The sequence below is a fragment of the Corapipo altera genome, unplaced genomic scaffold (genome assembly GCF_003945725.1).
Source record: "Corapipo altera isolate COAL_440 unplaced genomic scaffold, ASM394572v1 75, whole genome shotgun sequence".
NCBI lineage: Eukaryota > Metazoa > Chordata > Aves > Passeriformes > Pipridae > Corapipo > Corapipo altera.
In genome coordinates, this window is record NW_020884887.1 from 10,490,911 (window position 1) to 10,506,992 (window position 16,082).

The 16,082-nt window shown below is 52.5% G+C and overlaps 1 protein-coding gene across 1 annotated transcript; it reads left to right on the forward strand.

Moving 5' to 3' along the window:
• Positions 1-579: 579 nt before the first annotated feature.
• On the forward strand, positions 580-11,220 carry SPARC (secreted protein acidic and cysteine rich). Its single transcript, XM_027643286.1, has 11 exons — positions 580-597; positions 1,032-1,090; positions 6,903-6,972; positions 7,153-7,203; positions 7,361-7,445; positions 7,871-7,992; positions 8,236-8,356; positions 8,543-8,676; positions 8,847-8,995; positions 9,581-9,729; positions 9,931-11,220. The coding sequence occupies exons 3-11, from the start codon at positions 6,916-6,918 to the stop codon at positions 9,957-9,959; spliced, it is 897 nt and encodes a 298-aa protein (XP_027499087.1). The 5' UTR covers positions 580-597; positions 1,032-1,090; positions 6,903-6,915; the 3' UTR covers positions 9,960-11,220.
• The last annotated feature ends 4,862 nt before the right edge of the window (positions 11,221-16,082 follow it).

A 16,082-nucleotide genomic window follows, 5' to 3' on the forward strand; every position in this document is an offset into this window, starting at 1 on the left:
GATACTCTTCAGGGATGCCCAAATTCCAGCAGGTTTTGTCTGCTGGTTTTCCCTTGCAGTGCAGTGCCATAGCCGTGCTGGTGTGGAAAGGCACATGGTCTGCTCCTGCCAGGGGAGCAGATGAACCTTAAATCCTCACAGTCATGGAGAGAGGAGCTGGGTTTTCACCCTAAGCATAGAGAGGAACAGATGGGAAAAGCCAACTCCAAGCAGCTTTGCTGCCTGGCTGCCTCTGGCTGGGCAGCTGCTCCAGCTGAGTTATGATCTGTAAGGTCAAAATACTTAATGATGTTTGAAGAGACCAACAGATTCAGCTGACCAACAATTCTGACTGTGGGTTTTGTTCAATCAGTCCAGATCTGCTGGATGATAACCACAGCAGTGAGACCAGTTTGCTGAGCATCACATCTACGAGCGCAGCATTTCTCTGCCTACTTAGAGCATAATTCAGATATGTCATATTCCCCACATTCTCTGGATCATTCATTCCTCTCCCTCTCCACAAGGCAGTCCCAGATGGCAGCAGTGTTAGGAGATAGGATGGAGGAGCAAGAACTCTCCTGCCTTCTTCATCCCCCTGAGGATGGGAAGCACCAGGTCAGGGACTGAACTACTCTTGAGAAATGACAGCATTTCACTTTTTAATGGCAGCAGGTTAAGGTGTTAGGAGGTGCACAAACCAAGCAGAGAGATGGCATTCCACCCGCCCCCCGTGCTGTCAGTCCGCGAGAGAGAACTGACATACTCGTCGCACCAGTGCAGGCAGCTGTGACAGTGACTCCGCTGGGAAGGCTGCGCTGGGGGCTGATCTGTCCCTGCGAGAGACCCCCTTGATCTCCAGCCCCTGCTTGATTTCTCTGGTCTATCCTTTGGACCCAGGCTGTGCCTCAGCCGGGTGGGACTGCCCACTGGGGCGAGGGGGGAGGAAGAGACCGATTTGGAAAGATAGCAAGGAGGAGGAGGAGGAGGAGAGGCAGCGGGAAACCCAGCCCACCCTTTGGCTTCCTCCTGCCTCCTTCTAAAACCTGCAGATTCCTCCAGCCTGTCCAAGCGCCTGAAGTTTCCTCAGCCGTGCTGCCCGGACTGCGAGGTATGACCCGAGCTTCGTGTTTGCCTTTGCTGTGCCTCTTTCTCCTGATATAGGGGTCCACATAGCCCCACTCGTGGCGGTCCCTGGCCCGGGACCCACTCTCCCAGCCCGTGGAGTGTGTCCAGGGCTCGGCAATGCGTCACTCGGGATGGGGAGGTGGATGCTCCCCACCACAAGTGGTGCACTTAGAGACCCCTCCTGACTTCTTCCCTTTCTCCTCTTTGCAGCATCTCCGCTCCTAAACTGTCTCTTGCTCTATTTCACTGCCAGATGACGAGCTTAACACTTTGGTGGCATCTGACTGTAAAGGTTTAACCTGCCCTCATTTTTCTCTCTCCTTCCTTTTTCCTCTCTGGATTTTCAGCTGGAAGGTAATTCCTTAGCGAGATGTGTGACCAAGGTCTGAGCACATCAAACCAACCTGCAGAGAAAATCAGATCTAGTTACAAACCAGTCCCCACTACTCCCAGCCTGAGGTGTGTTGGCAGGTGATGTTTTACTCACCAGAGTATCTAGAGGAAGAACAAAAGAGCTGTCGACTTCATCTCAGCGTTTTTTATTTTTTCAGTAGAGCCACTCTTATTTCTCCAAAAAAAAAAAAAAAAAAAAAAAAAAAAGGACACTCGGCTTTTTGTTCCCAGCAAACTTTGAAACTCTTTCAAGTCCTGCTGCCCTGGCTGAACTCCAGCCGATCGACTTTTAGAGAGACGGAGGTTGCAGGAGAGGAGGAACAAAGCTCTTTTGGAGTGTTTTTTTTTTTTTAAAGTTTTAAGAACTTGGGCTCAGTCAGGCACAATTTTAAGTCCACGCAGAAGAGCCGAGGTTTGTTTCCTTTAAAGGCAGCTGCTGTCCTTCCCATCCCGGTGACGTGACCTGTGTGGCAGTATAACTCTGCTCTTTGTGTCCCTTCTCTGAGAAAGCTCCATTCTGTTGCATGCAGCCAAAAAAGAGAAAACTTAACAGGATAGGGGTTGAATTCCCACCCAAACCGAAAGGCAAGAGGTTCAAGTTGGAGTGAAACTGGGGACACCGGGAAAGTCGCCAGTACTCTGAGTCCTCAGAGACCACCAAATCGAAACAGCCCAAAAACTCAGCAACCCTCCAAAAGGACAAAAGTTAATCGCAGCCCTTTGTTAGGGTGGATCAGGCGAGTTTTAAGTGGAAATGAAAGGCTGTTGCCTCCTGCGCAGTAACTAAAGCCAAGCCATTGTTTGCCACATAGTCAGGAGCAGGGATGCGGGCGGTGTTGGGAGGGGGAAGAGCAGAAATAAACTTTTCAAACTTTTTTTCAAGCCCCTCCTTCCAAAACCCTCTGCTCTTCCATGACTCAGCCCTAGAGGAATGTCGGCTCCCATGGAAACCTTTTCTGGGTCCTCTGGTCGGAGGGATGTCGGGGCTGTTATCGCTGGAGCGGCTGCAGGCAGGGCGAGTCCAGGGAATGCTTTGGAGATGGTTTGCATTTTTGAGAGTATTTATCGGGCAGCTTATTCTCGTCCTCCTTTGTGGAGCCGTGCGGGATCAGTTGGCTGCATCCCCCGAGAGCCGGAGGGACCGCCTGCCCCTGGCACAGCACTATCGGGGCTGCTTTTGGCGCTGCTCTACGTCCAGTCCACACAAAAGAAAAAGCTCAGGCAGGACAGCAAAATTCCGTCTCCCGTGTCTGCACAGGGCTCATCAGTGAGCCGCTGCCTGCAGCCCAGGGCTCATCCATGCACTGTTCTTGTTATTAATTTAATTGTTTCCCATTATGGATGCGATCTGTAACCTGGACAAACTGTGACAGCCTCCAGCACACAGCTTGAATGGGATTGAGCTTGCCTTTGTATCAATAAGCCCTGTAAGACCTGGAGCATTTCTCGGTGCAATCAGAGCTGCTCAGCTCCCTGCACGGGAAATGTGTTCATGCAGCATTGTGTAGACATGTGTTTAGTGACTGCATAGGCAGACGGGACAGATAGATTTTTTTCCCCCCATGTTTTACTTCTAGTATATGTGTGTGCATGAGCTAAAACTTACTTGGCTTTCCAAGCCTGCACACTGTGTGCCAGGGGTCTGGGCAGGTGGCAGGAGCCAGAGTGGCTTCTGCCCAGTCCTCTGCCCTGCTCCCCAGGGCAGCTGCAGCACATCTGGGTGAGCTGGTACCGACTTGTAGGGACCTGTTCAGCCAGGAGCTTTATGGGGACTCGAACAAACAACTCTGACTTCAAATGGAATTTTAGCCTGGGAGTGGCTGCTGGGTAAAGCTCAGAGGGTCTTGCTTGCATAGGGAGGTCAGGGCCAGCCCTTGTGTTGTGTCTCTGTGAGGGTCACACTTGGTCGCCCATCAGCACCTTGAAAGCTGTGGCCCCAGTGGGGTTTAGCAGAACCTTTTTCTGGGCCAGTTTTGCCTTTACACTCAGTGTGAGGTGGGGGCATGTCAGACCTGCAGAGCCTTGAAAAGCAGTGAGCAGAGGGAGGGTGGGTGCAGGAGACTCTGGTGCTTCGGTGGTGCCTCCAGCGTGGCTGGGCTGGGGTGCCGGTGGGGAGCTGAGGCACGGGAGGGTTTTGCCTGCTCCTGCTCTCCGTGGCTGCAATGGGAGGTGGCAGTGGAGCCCCTCAACTGGGTTAGCAGGGGTGGCAGCTGGGGTTAGCCCGGTGGCCTCGGGGAGGAGCTGTCAAAGTGGCCAACCAGAGACTCCTCCCCACGCTAACGTGGCATCCCAAAGGGCTTATGCAACCCTGGACAGGGCCAGCGCCACATGGGCCACGCTCCTCCATCCACGGAGCCTCTTCCGGAGGCTGCACCCGCCTGGTCCATGTCCTCCCCCAACACACAGAGGTCCCAGGGTTGAGTGGGAGGAGACAGGAGAGACCTGCAGACCCCAGAGGCACAGACTCCCCTCTGTGTATCACTGCAGGGTACTTTCCCCATCAACAGAAACTTGTGATGGGACTTGGGGGGAGGATGGTAAAGAGTTTCCCAGAGCAGCCTGCTTTGAGCTTATGGAGGTGCTGAGGGTCAGCCTCAGCCCTCCCTACACCCTATGGCTCCCTTGTTATTGGCATGGCTGCAAAATGTAAGGGGCAGCTGGCACTGAGGAATAGCCTGGGCCATGCTGGAAAGGTGAACCACTGAGAGGGGTTCATGGGAGCCCCCAGACTCTGTTTATAGAGCAACTGGGAGCTGAAGTCCCCGTGTGGGATGCAAATGGGGTCAAGCCTTAGAAAGGTAGTGCCACCCATGGGTCTTGCAGCCATATGTGAGGCCTGAGGAGGGACTGGTTACCGTGGAGCTTCTCTTACTTTATATTCAGCAGTCCTGTCTGTGCCCATGATGTGCTGGTTTCCAGTGTCTTGCAAAGAGCTGGCATCTATTGATTCCTTTAGGATACAGAAGGGCATAAGTCCCTGCTTGCTAAAATCTCTTTCCCAGCCCTGTTTTCCTCTGTCCAAAATGATCCCCTGGCTGCCCCCTCCCTATGCTACCTCCTGCCCCCTGGCAAAGCAGTGCCAGGCATTCCCAGTGCAGGGCCCCTCACAGGGATCCTCCCAGAGTCCCTCCACCTGTGGGATGGATGCTGAGCTCATGGTATGTCAGCTGCCAGCTCCAAAGAGCATCCTCTTGGACAGCAGGACCATGGTTGCTCCACAAGGAGGGAGACTTGCACCATGGATCATGCTCTTCTAGTGGAGCAGCTCTGTGTGCAGGGCTCCCAAACTGTTATTTCAGGATTTTTGACCACCAGGCATTCAGGAATGACCGTGCCTTTGCAACCCAGCCAGGGGCTCACAGGCACTGCAATGTCCTCCCTGCTCTGCCTTCAGAAGGATGTTGTTTTTCAAATAAACTTGCTTTCCATCTATGGCACAAGACAGCTCTGCAGAACTTGTTTGCTCAGACTTTTTCATGCTCCTTCTTCCTCCAAACACAACACTGGCAGCTCTGACTGTCTGCTGGCTTCTAGCAAGCATGTAATTCCCTGACCCCAGTTTACTTGCATGCCCAGACTTTGAAATTCAAGGCTTTTTCGAGGCTTGGGGAAACAATCTAAGATGGCCTTGGTCTAGGACTGGGTTCTTCTTAATGCCATCTTCCACATGTACATGCCCTGCCCTCTCCTCCAGGCTGGGCACTGCCATGTTTCTGCCCAATGAGCATCACTGAACCTCAGAGCACCTTCCAAAGCAAACAAGCCCCTTGGGAGAAGCCCAGGAGGAGCCTTTACAAGCCAGGGGATGGCAGCAAGGGAGGAGATGGCCAGAATCACCAGTACTTTTCCACCTCCCCTCCCCATGCAACCCTTCCAGGAGTGAAGATCAGAACCACTGATCTCTCCTGGCAGATGCTGGCAGAATTCTCAGTAGCATCCAGAGCAAATAAAGGCAAGGGGAAGGGACAGCTTGTACCAAGCAGGATAGGAGGGAGCTTTTCAGCTGCAGCCTTGACAGTGCAAACAGGCTCAGCATCCCCTACCCACAGCTGCTCTGCCACAGATCCTTTATCCCACCACAGCAGACATCCCCATCACTCTGTGCTCCCAGCTCTCTGACATCCCAGGAAAGCTGCCCTCCATGCCATGACCTCTATTTTGCAGGAACACCCTGCTGGAGGCTGGGTGAGGTACTGAGATTGGAAAGAGGATTTTCCCTGTGTGGCCAAACCTTGCTAAGTTAGGAAGCAGAGCCCAGTCTGACAGCACAGCCTTGGTGTGGTTTCATACCCAGAGAGCTGCTGTGCACAGGGAGGAAGGGAAAGGATGCACTGGCAAATTAGATATCCTGGGAGACACGAAGAAACATTGTCCAACACTTTCTGTCCCAGCAGATCCATCCCTTTGCCTGGCCCCAGGGAGCTCACAGCTGGGATGTGATGGCCACACAGGTGGAGTGGACGAGGGCAAGCGGAAGGGAGGCAGTGGAAGAGTTGGCAGGGGGACAAGTCCCCTCACTGGCAGGAGACAACCCTCGCTGTCAGGAGTGGGATGCCACCGGCATACTGAGCAGCCAGCTGAGCTCCTCTCTGCCCTCACACAGAGGGGCTCATCCCTGCCAAACAGGAACCGGGGGGGACAAGGACAGGGCGATTTCACCAGCTGCGCTCTCCTCCTGGCTCACATCACAGCCAGTGTTAGCTGGGCTGCCCGGCTCCCTCGTCCTACAGGATCCCTGCAACAGCCCAGACTGGGAGGGTGAAAAAGGCTTATCCTTCTGGAGCTTGTCTCCTGGCAGGACACAACCCCAAAGTGTCTGGGATCCCTCAAACCCAGTCTGGGGACCCTCAAGTCTGAGGAGGAAAGGGAAAAACTATAGTAGAGATCCCAGCATTTGGGGATGCTGAGGATGGAGGACCGGCCCCTCATACCCCTAGGGATGACTGTGTCCATGTGGGAAGGAGCTTTCTAAGGGATTTAATTCTCAAGTGCCCCATCTCACTGTCTCTTCTTCATCCTCCACTTTCATTTTTCCTTGCTTGTACCTGGCACTCAAATCAGAAGATTTTTAACATGAAAAATCTTGGGGTTTGGTAAAAAAACCTCCTGAGAAGGAAAGAGGAACTGCCATTTTGACTGTGATTTTTCTAAAGGCATCCAGGAGAGTAACAGACATCTAAATCCCACTGTCTCATGTTGCAGAATCAAAAGAATTTATCTTGGAAACATGATTTGGCTTAAGGTTTTGGCTAGAAAAGACAGCACGTGGGTCTATAATATTGAACAGACGAGGCAGGAAATGAAGAGAACACCCTTCTCTAAGTGTCTGACTGCTCAGCCTGCAGCTGAGAGGCACACAATGGCCTCCTTCCTCATCCCTGCTTTTCCTCTTCTTTATTCAGGGTCTGCTGAAAGATGAGGGCCTGGATTTTTTTCCTTATTTGCCTGGCAGGCAAAGCCCTGTCAGCTCCGGTAAGTGCATGAGACAGCAGAGCCTCTGCTGTCGGGGTTGTCCATCTGAAGTAGCTGATGGGGATTTTATTTTGTAACAAGTACAGTACTAAGGGATGGGGGACAACCTGAGGATGGCCTTATTCCCCCTTGGAAGCATCCTCCCCATGGTCCCCCACTCATGGTCCTTTTCCCCTGCAGCAGGAGGCTCTGCCTGATGAGACAGAGGTCATTGAAGATCCTACCACAGAGGTAGGTGACTTTGCTCCTCCTCCTCCTCCCCTGCAGCACCCACTGCTTTGGGAAGAGCATCTCCAAAGCAGAGGGGGAGCAATGGGCAGGCTGCTCTCCCCCACCAGGAGCTGTGATCTGTATACACCAACACCAGAAACACCAACCTTTTTTGCAGGAGCCTGTGGGGGCTAATCCTGTCCAGGTGGAGGTGGGAGAGTTTGAGGAACCCACAGAGGATGTAGAGGAGATTGTTGCAGAGAGTAAGTCACCCTTCCCCTGCCTGCTGGCTGGCAGAGACATCGTCCTCTCCCTGCATGGGGGAGCTTTAGCCATCCCAAACAGTGAGGAGGTCCTTTGGGAAGGGCTATAGCACTAGGACGATACCAGACTAGATGCACACTTTAAAGCAAAAGAGGCACATGGCCTTTTCCAGCCCTGGGCTCTCTGTAAGCCTGCTTTTGCAACAGAAAAGCCATTGTGTTGTGTGGCTACAGAAAGGAGTCCAGGATTAACCTGAGGACTGACATGGATTTCTGGAGATGCTCATATCTCCCCAGTGCAGGAATAGATGCTTGGGGCTGTCCCTGCTGAAGTCTCTGTCTTCCCTCTGTGCTGAGATGCCCTGGGCAGCTCGTGGGAGGTGAGGATGAGGCTGGCTCTGACTTTGCTCCCCTCTCACTCCCAGACCCCTGCCAGAACCACCACTGCAAGCACGGCAAGGTGTGCGAGGTGGATGACAACAACCAACCCATGTGTGTGTGCCAGGACCCCTCCAGCTGCCCAGCCACTGCTGGTGTCTTCGAGAAGGTGAGGGCAGGAGCTGCTTGGTGGCCCCGAGTGGGGAGGGACCCCATGTGGGCACTGCCAGGGATGGTGGGGAGACAGAATCAGGGTGGCAGGTCTCCATCTGGCCTCAGCTGATGGTGATCCAGCAGCTATTCCCCACCCCAGGGAACAAGTTAAACATCTTGTTTGGAGGCTCTCCCTCCAGACTCCCCAGCAAATCTGGGCTTTGCTGCCTCTCACACAGCATCTCCCCACCCTGTGCAGGTCTGTGGCACTGACAACAAGACCTACGACTCCTCCTGCCATTTCTTTGCCACCAAGTGCACCTTGGAGGGAACCAAGAAGGGACACAAGCTGCACCTGGACTACATTGGGCCTTGCAAATGTAAGTGGAGCCACTCCCTCAAACAAGGGGACCCCTAACCTGAGCACAGCCCCTGTGCCCGCAGTGTGAGGGAGAGCAAAGGTCCAGGCAGGCTCAGGGCTGAGGTTGGAGGGCACTGGGGCTGTGTGTCTGGGGTCTGGGGCTGCATGTCCAGACGCTGCACTGACCACTGTCTATGACTTCCAGTCATCCCTGCCTGCCTGGACACAGAGCTGACTGAGTTCCCCCTGCGCATGCGGGACTGGCTCAAGAACGTGCTGATCACCCTGTACGAGCGTGATGAGGACAACAACCTGCTGACTGAGAAGCAGAAGCTCAAGGTGAGGGACTGGGGACAGAGCCTGGGAGCTCACCCCACCAACAGAGCCCAGCACACATGGGGAGCCTGTCCAGAATGACCTGTGGGCGCCCCATTTAAAGCCTCTCCTGGGGTCCACCCTTCCACCCCATTTCCCTGCTGACAACGGCTCCCTGGCCTCTCCTATGGCAGGTGAAGAAAATCCATGAGAACGAGAAGCGCCTGGAGGCCGGTGACCACACCGTGGAGCTGCTGGCCCGTGACTTTGAGAAGAACTACAACATGTACATCTTCCCCGTGCACTGGCAGTTTGGGCAGCTGGACCAGCACCCCATCGATGGGTGAGTGTCAGCAGGATGGAGACCCCACCAGAACCCTTTCCCATACAAGGATCAGGATGATGTGGCAGCAGAAGGTGTCAAAGCAGGCTGGAGATGTGACACAAGTGGGTGGCTGGTGGCACAAGCACATCTGTCAGGGGTTGTGGCAAACAAGGCTGGGATAGAGGTAGGTTTGCCTCCTGCAAACAGCTCTTCTGCAGGAAGAGAGGCCTCCCCAGCCTCACCTGCTCCCATCTCCCTTGGGTGTGGAGTTTCTGTCTTCTCAGATTTACTGTCGTGTGACAGTTCCCTAAAATATCTTAGTCCAAAGGCCCCGGGATAACTTCAGCAGCTGAGATAGCAGCTGCTGGCTTAGCTGTGAGATGGAGAAGGGCACGAGAGTGATCACAGACCCGTGGGGTGAGGGCAGCTGGCAAGGACCACCAGCTACTATTTTGTGGCCAGCACAGCCAGTTGCAAAGGCAAACACCAGTCCTTTTCCTTCATGACACTCAGTGGCTGATACTGGGAGGGCACTGGGGCCAGTCAACCCACAGAGCTGGGGCCAGCATCTCCCCTCCTGTGACCATGTGGCCACCTTGGCAGGTACCTGTCCCACACTGAGCTGGCCCCGCTCCGTGCCCCCCTCATCCCCATGGAGCACTGCACCACCCGCTTCTTCGAGGCTTGCGACCTGGACAACGACAAGTACATCGCCCTGGAGGAGTGGGCCAGCTGCTTCGGCATTAAGGAGCGTAAGTACTCAGGAGGGCAGGAATGGGGGTGCAGGGGACACTGAAAAGCACCCCCAGAGCCCCCACTCTGGATGGAGCAGTGCATTTCAGCTGGTGCTGGGTGAGGCAAAGCAGGGGAGAGTGGGGAGGGCGGATTGCAGGAGCAGTGGGACCCTTGCAGCATCCGCCTCCTAACCTCGTCTCTCTCTTTTCCTTCCACAGAGGACATAGACAAGGATCTTGTGATCTAAACGCCCCGGCTTCCTGCTCTGCTGCCAACTTTGTCTTGTTTTAACCTTCCCACTTCCTTTGGTTTTTAAACTGCTTTTGTTTTGTTTTGTTTTTCCCTGGGAACAAGGTGCTAATATAGATCTAAACATATGTAGTAATGGTGCTAAGAGAAATAACAGTCCTCATTCATAGCCTTATCTATTACCACTAGATTACTCACTCAGCTGTTTCCACACGCTCTTACCAGCCTTTTCTCTCTCCGACGTGCCTGTACCATTGACGGACTGTTCCTGTCCCAAATATCCTGTCTCGGTATCCACTCTCGGATCAACTTCTCTTTAACTTCTCACTAACAGCATGTTCCAGGTCAGTGCAGATGCAAAGCCCTCTCAACTGATTCACTGCCCCAGTTACAGATGCCTGTGAGGGAAGGCAGAGCCAGAGGATGTAGGAGGATTGGGTTCTCAAGCAGAGCAGCTGCAGGTGACATTGTGGCCACCCAGCTCATGGTAGGGAGGATGGAGAAGGGTGAGAAGGATAAAGAGTGGCAGGATTTTGTTTTCCTTTTTTTTTTTTTTTTTGACATTCCCAGGGCTTGAATTTAGTAATTATTGGGCACAAATAAGAAAAAAAAAAAAAAAGGCTAATCGAATTAGCAAATACGGAAGCGCACAAAATTTAAAACAAGACGATAAAATGCATCCCATCTTGTAAAATCCCCTCAAAAAATAAAGGTTTGAAAGTGCTACATGCTTTACCATCACTCAATGACCACACTGCTGTTGTGTTTTCTGTGCGAGATGGGGCGTGACTGCCTGTTCCCCCAGGTTGCCCGTGTCTGACCTTGATGTGATTCTGCTGTAGCTGAAATAAAGCTCTTGGCTCTCCCCAAATCACAGTGCCCTCAAGCACTTCCCGCCTCTCTGCCTTGGTTGTGCTTAAATTCCAGCCCTGCTCCCCCAGGGAAGCTGTGTCAGTCTTGGAAGGGATGTTTCTGCCCAGAAAGAGGTGTGTTTGCCACACGTTCAAGGGAAAGGCTGTAATATTTTTTTCCTGTTGTGGATTTAAGGGATGAGTGAGGTAGAAGGGAGAAGGTATTTGGATTTTGCTTAATAGAAAGGATCCTGACAGGACCAAAGGGATGGTTAAATCTCAAAGGCTGAGAACTCCTTTTTTTTACCTCTGAATGTTCCCTGTGCCTTATTAAGTTCCTGCCACAGTGTGAGCAACCTGATGAGTCTCCATAATAAAAAATACTGATTTAAAACACTGATAAGTAAACGAGCCTACCATGTTCCTCTGTTTCATCCCATCCCAGTGAGGGGGATTGCATGTATTCAAATTGTATCACAGATATCCCTGCTCCAGGGAAGACTCTGGCCCAAGGGAAGCTGAGGTGCTTCTGCTTATAGCAGTCCCTCACTGTAAAACGGCTCCTTGGGGGATGTTGGATGGGTAACGTCAGCAGATGGAGCTGGAGCAATGGAGGCAGACGGGGTCACTGCAGCAGCCAGCACAGACACTCACTTGGCTCTCAGGCCCTTGCTTTCATCAGCAATAAAACCCCTGGGAAAGGCGAAAAGGCACAACAGTTGGAAAATAAACACCGCCATTGGCATGGGCTAAAAATATCCCAAGTTGCAAGAGCTCTGGCTCAGCTGTGAGGTCCCTGTCGACAGCCCCTGGTTGGATGTGCTGTGCTCCCAGCAGAGCTGTCAGATCATATCCTCCACAGGGCCTCTCCCAGCTGCAGAGCCCTGGGCAGGTCCCATCAGGGACAGTCACTTTGTGGGCGTATTGCCAAGGTGTTTGACCCCAGTGGGAAAGCTAATGCCTAGAAGGGCCAGGTGAAGGTTTTCCACCCCTGCTTTGAACACCAGCACTCATTTCATCCAGCCAAACTGCTTCCCAGGGCTATTAGCCAAAGTGGGGGTTCCTGATGGAGACGCAGCAAATGCCTCCCCGCTGTGGGGGCAGCTGTGAACTGGCAGACCTGACACAGAGAGGGGCACTGCTGCCCATGACCCCAGCAAGATCCAGCTGGATGTGACCCTCCTCTGTGCCAGCAGAGCTGGGAAGAGAGGACAGGAAGGCAGGTAGGGGCTGTAGATCAGCCATCCTGTACAAACCTGCTTTCCAGTCGCTCCTCTCAGCCAGAAACTCCTGCTCCACTCCCACACCAAGATACAGCTGCTTTCCTTCCAGCTCCAGCCCTCCTGCCAGCGCTGCTGGACACACACAGGCAGCTTTGGTCCCGTGCAAGGGAAGACTTTCCAGCCCTTCTCTCCTCTGCCTTCCCCTCTTGTGCAGGAGTCAGCTCTAAATCTCAGTAAGCTCAAGGAAACCAGGCTCCACCTGGAGAGTTAGTTATCATGCCTCTGGAAGGCGAAGGGATCTATCTCTAAGGTCATGTCCCATCCCATGGGACAATACTCGTGTCCCAGTGGTCTGGCAGAGCTCGAAGGACTCAACTCAGTGCTACCACAAGTGCAGCCTCTCTGGCTTTAATTGAGCATCAGAGTGAGCTCAGGAGGTTGCAGCTGGGGCTCCCTTAACCCCTCAAAGGTCACAGCCTGAAGTATCAAGTTGCTGGAATTTCACTGCGTTGGGGCAAATGCCATACATGGGGTTACATCAGGACTTGAGGAATAAGTTGGCCTCTTTGAGATTTCAGACCTAGACGGTCAGCAAGGGTGGAACAGAACAGCCCTTTCCCTGTTACAGCTGAAATTGAGCCTTCTCCTGCCTGCACAGCAGCAAAGAAACTCGCCTGTATTTCCAAGTGGAAATTCTCCCTGTGGTTAGTGCTGACTGAGGACACAGTCTGCAAACCTGAAAAAAAGGAAATAGAAAAATAACAGAGAGATCTGGGTCCAAAACCAGCACAGTCTGACCCGAGTACTACAGTGCATCTGCAGGCAGAGGTGGTTCATTTTGGTGCAGTTACTCACTGAGCTGTTCCCTGCCTTGAAGAATGGAAAGATGGGGAAGACAAGATTCCTGGAGAAATTAGTGCTTTCCTGTCTGTTTTCTTCACTCTTACTTTTATAAAAGAAACAGACTGTGCCATAAATACTGCCTTAAGGTTTGTGGCTTAAATATTCAAAATACAGGTGATGCAAAAAGGTGACAAGCCAGGATCACCAGGACTACTCAAGTAACTGAGTAACTGAGGCTTTAACCCAAGTTCAGGTACCCAGGATGGTGGAGTTGATCGAGTTACCATCCCCAGCTCTCTCACAGCAGTTCAAGCACATCCAGAATTGCTGCTGAGGGGGAATCTCATCATGAGTCTCACACAGGGAGGGTCCCACAGTGCCACGATCACCTCCACCCCTCTGCCCGGCTCCGGCTTGTCGAGCAGCTTCCAAACTGCCCATATCCACTGCGGAACCTTCTTTTGTCTTAACATCTTTTATATATTTCAAAGATGGACAAATTCAGTAAAATCTCGCCCAACCTCCACTGAAGAGACAACGCCGGGAAAAACACTTAGGGCAACGCATCTCCCCGCAGCCGGCCTGGAACGAGGGGAGGAGGGAAGCAGGCATCCCTCTGCTTCCCGAAGTTGTGAGGGGCGCGTACTCCTCCTCCCGTTCCTCCTTCTCCTGCTCCTCCCCCGGCTGATCCCCATTCCCGGCTGGCGGCAGCGGCGCGGAGCGGCCGGCGGGGGGAGCGATGGCTCCGGGGATGGAGCCCGGCTCTGCTGGAGCGGAGCGGGCACATTGTCTCGGGGCTGCCGGGGCACCGGGCGAGAGGAGGAACCCGCACCCGCATCCACCAGTCCAGGGCTCTGCCCTTCGCAGCAGAGCAGCTCAGAGCATTGGTCCCTTTGGGGGCTATGTCCCCACCACGCTTGGCTATCCCATCCCATTCTATCCCATCCCATCCCATCCCATCCCATCCCATCCCATCCCATCCCATCCCATCCCATCCCATCCCATCCCATCAGTGGTGCCAAATCCTTTAGACATAAAACCGCTGATCAAATCTGAGGCTGAGTTTGGCAGGAGGGGTCCACTCTGAACCTTGTGACTCAGCGGGAGGGTCTTCCTTACCATTTTCATTCTTATGGTTTTTTTATCCTTGGTCTCTATGTGAATCATATCAAGATGATTCTGAGCAATTTTTCTTTCTATGCTTTATATATGTAGGAATAAATAGAGTGGACCTTGCCATCAAATCCTTTTAAGCCACACTGTCACAAATTTATATTAAAACCTGATTTTGCTGATATGTTTGCCAGTGATTCTTTAAGTGACCTGAGCCACTCATTCATGACACCATCCCATCTGACTCAGAGGTGCCCGAGCCCCCCCCCCAACCCTTCTGGAGCACAGACCCTATTTTAGTCTAAAGGACACAAGGCTTATGTGGTCCCAGATTTTTTGTTTTGCAGCTTGGTCTGTCTGTCTCAGTACCATTCCCTCTAATTTTTAACCTACTGGCTAGTTTTAACTTGGATTTGATGGGGCATAGAACCGCAGACATGGCATTCCTCTGGGTGGCCTTAAGACAGACACAGAGAGGATGCAGACAGACAGACAAGTAGTTCACTGCACAGTGATGCTGAAGTCTAACAGGAGCTGGGCTCGGTCTGATTCACTGGTGCCAAGGTAATTGCATGGTAGGTAATTATTTGTGTCAGGGACTGACTATCCAGTTTCTGGCCATGGAGAAGTTACAATACTTTCTATTTCATGTCCTACCACATAAATCATGGCCATTTCCCAATTAAGCCCATTTTTTGTCAGCCTCAGTATCATGCTCCTAATCAAAGAAACTCTGATTCTCTGATTCTTGGGAAACAACTCGCCCCAGGACACATTTTTATGTGCATTCCCTACATTTTTCTTAATTTCATATTTCCTTTTGATCACTGCTTCGTTTGGACTCAAGAGACTATACAAGTCTCTTGTTATTTCTTGTCCAAACACCTCTCTGATCACCTTTACTGCCTGGGTTTTGGAGACTTTTGCTGCCATCAGCTATGGGGCCGAAATTCTTGGTGTGCAAGGCCAGGCCTGACCACAGTGTGATGGTGACTGTCTGTGGCTGCCCAGGGCAGCCACAGCACCATGACCATGCCCAGCAGGACAATCCCTGGTGGCTGGGGCTGTACCTGATACTCACAGGGTTTCTCACTGTCAGGAGGAGTGTAAAAACACCACAGGACTCCCAGGCTGAGCATCCAGTGCTGACCAGCCACATGGCTCATTTCCCTCCCATGAAATGAGGATCCTCCTGGAAACTGGAGGCTCTTTTTCCCCCACCACTGATGTCCTCAGAAGAGCTGCTTTGGCTCAAAAGTGCCAGAGCTGGATGCAGACTGAAAGCTGGGTTAATATCTGGGGCAAGTATCACCACTTGTTTGCTCTGCTCCCTCTCCCTGAAGAATTGACTGTTGAGAGCAGAGATGAGTCAAGGCAGACCTTTGGTCTGACCCAGTCCTGCTGCTCTTCTGCTCTAACCACACCTGCAATCATGCCCTATTTGCTTGGGCTTGAGCAGCAGGATTCATCCTGTAGGATTCCTGTTGTTTCCTCCTGGTCACGGTGTCTAATGAAATCCTTACCTTATCTACCATCAGATGATTCCCCCATCACTTTTGAGACAGCTCCAGGTTTTCACTCTGGTGCAGATTTTCATGCCCTTCAAAGAGCCGTTCCCTACTCTGAGTGCTGCCCACATGCCGTCTCTTTGGTGAGCCTTTATCCTTGTTCCACAGGAATAATTTCCTTTTCCTTTACAGCTTGCTCATCCAAGTGGGATGCTGGAGTGTTCTACTTAACATGTCTGGTTTGCATCCTTCTCCTTAGGCTGGCAGCTGGCATTGGATGAACTACCTGTGGCAGGAAGAAACATGCTGGAATAATCAGAGGGGAAATCTGGAGGGCTCCAGAGGTTTGCTCCTCTTCAGAGGCAGATGCCCATATCCCTTGCACGTTAACCATAACACAGGGCCTGTCCACACAGATGTTTTCCAGCCAGTGCCGGCAAACTTCAACCCCCAGCCATGGAAACTCACTTCCCCTGCAGATCTTGGCATGCAGGACAGACAGGAAGGAGCATGAAGATAATCCCCCTCCATATGCAAAGAGCAAAAGAGGAAGGGAGGAGAAGACCATCCTCCTCTCCTTGGC

Coding starts and splice junctions, on each gene's coding strand:
- SPARC (XM_027643286.1), top strand. CDS start 6,916: ATGAGGGCCTGGATTTTTTTCCTTATTTGCCTGGCAGGCAAAGCCCTG. Junction 8,357..8,542: donor CTACATTGGGCCTTGCAAAT/GTAAGTGGAGCC, acceptor TATGACTTCCAG/TCATCCCTGCCTGCCTGGAC. Junction 8,996..9,580: donor GACCAGCACCCCATCGATGG/GTGAGTGTCAGC, acceptor CCACCTTGGCAG/GTACCTGTCCCACACTGAGC.